This window comes from Poecilia reticulata, linkage group LG23 (genome assembly GCF_000633615.1).
Source record: "Poecilia reticulata strain Guanapo linkage group LG23, Guppy_female_1.0+MT, whole genome shotgun sequence".
Classification (NCBI taxonomy): domain Eukaryota; kingdom Metazoa; phylum Chordata; class Actinopteri; order Cyprinodontiformes; family Poeciliidae; genus Poecilia; species Poecilia reticulata.
In genome coordinates, this window is record NC_024353.1 from 13,003,487 (window position 1) to 13,004,793 (window position 1,307).

The window sequence follows — 1,307 nt, forward strand, 5'->3', positions numbered from 1 at the left end:
GATTATTAAAAATACAGAAGTAAAATGTTCTATATTAAATATATTGCATTATACAACTGATGTCATTGGTATTAATAAAGATGTTACATAGTCGCCAACAACAAAGTGTATGACAATCAGACAGGTTAACTAATAAATCAGGAAGTCATACAGTCGCTAATAACAAAGTGTTATTACATTAGCAGCTGTATGACGGTCTAACACTGACTTAATAAAGGTGATTAAATATAAAATATGGTGATCATAGCGTACAATTGTCTGACAGAAATAGCCGTCAGTTTGCCCTACGTGTATCGCGATCTGACAACGTATGATGATCCGACAGATATAGCCGTCAGTTTGCCCTACGTGTATGACAATCTGACAACGCATGGCTATCTGACAGAACACCGTATCTGATGGGGAAACGCGGATCGACGTAACACCGTTTCTTCCTAGTTGCTTCATTAGTGACCCACCCCCTCAAAAACTGCTTTTTATCCATAGGTAGCACTTTTGATAAGTTTTAAAGACTCGCGTAATGTACAGATACCCAGAACACCACTTGCTGCTTGTAGGTGAAGCCATGTTATTTTGGAACCTGCATGAATGAGCTTTGTTATTTAAAACTTCATTTGATGCTCTATTACCGTTTGTAATGACTTACAAACGTTGTGAATGTTGCTAATAGACCCTACCTGTGCACTTGTTTTCGAACGGTTTTAACAGGTGCGATGTCAAAGCCGGTTTCTGAGTGATATGAATGAAGCGGATGTTGGTACCTGGCTGTGCAGCTCCTTGTCAAGCTGGCTGATGCCCTGTGCCAGCTTGGCCAACTGCTCAGCGATGACGGCATGATGGATAGCCTGTGCTGTGTACGTCTTCACGTCAAAATCTTCGTCCAGGAAATTCGAATAGCACTCTAGAAACAGAGCAGAAGCTCATTAGTTTCCCACCAGCATCCAGCGGACCAGAGACAGAACCCGGGTCAGAAAACTGAGTAGCTTCTGTGGATCACTGCGTTAACAGAACGAGTGTCCATTAGAGCAATTACTCAACACGGTACAAGCTGCACTTACTCGGAAAAAGAAGAATAATTTCACATGTACAGGAGCTGAAAATGTTAGCCATGTAGCACAGCAACCCTATCCATGTTTTATTGTCACGTATCGTTTTTTATTGTTAGTTTGTGTGCTTGATTAAAAAAAACAAGCTCACCATCTTTCAGAAGTGAATTCGTGGAAACTTCTTTACCGTCCTCCATGTTGACACTTCCGTGTGTGACGTACACTTCTTCTGGTCAGCTTGCAAATAGATTTCTGGAGCAG

The 1,307-nt window shown here is 41.3% G+C and overlaps 1 protein-coding gene across 5 annotated transcripts in view; it reads right to left on the minus strand.

Annotated features, from left to right (window-relative positions):
* Window positions 1–1,307, minus strand: part of cog5 (component of oligomeric golgi complex 5) — a 91,406-nt gene extending 90,099 nt beyond the window's left edge. For all 5 annotated transcript variants that reach the window (XM_008401223.1, XM_008401222.1, XM_008401221.1 and 2 more), the window contains exons 1-2: window positions 1,198–1,307; window positions 762–901 (exon numbers count right to left, since the gene is read on the minus strand). In XM_008401223.1, coding sequence (XP_008399445.1) covers window positions 762–901; window positions 1,198–1,243 — 186 coding nt within the window. In that variant the 5' untranslated portion in view covers window positions 1,244–1,307. The remainder of the gene's footprint in view (window positions 1–761; window positions 902–1,197) is intronic.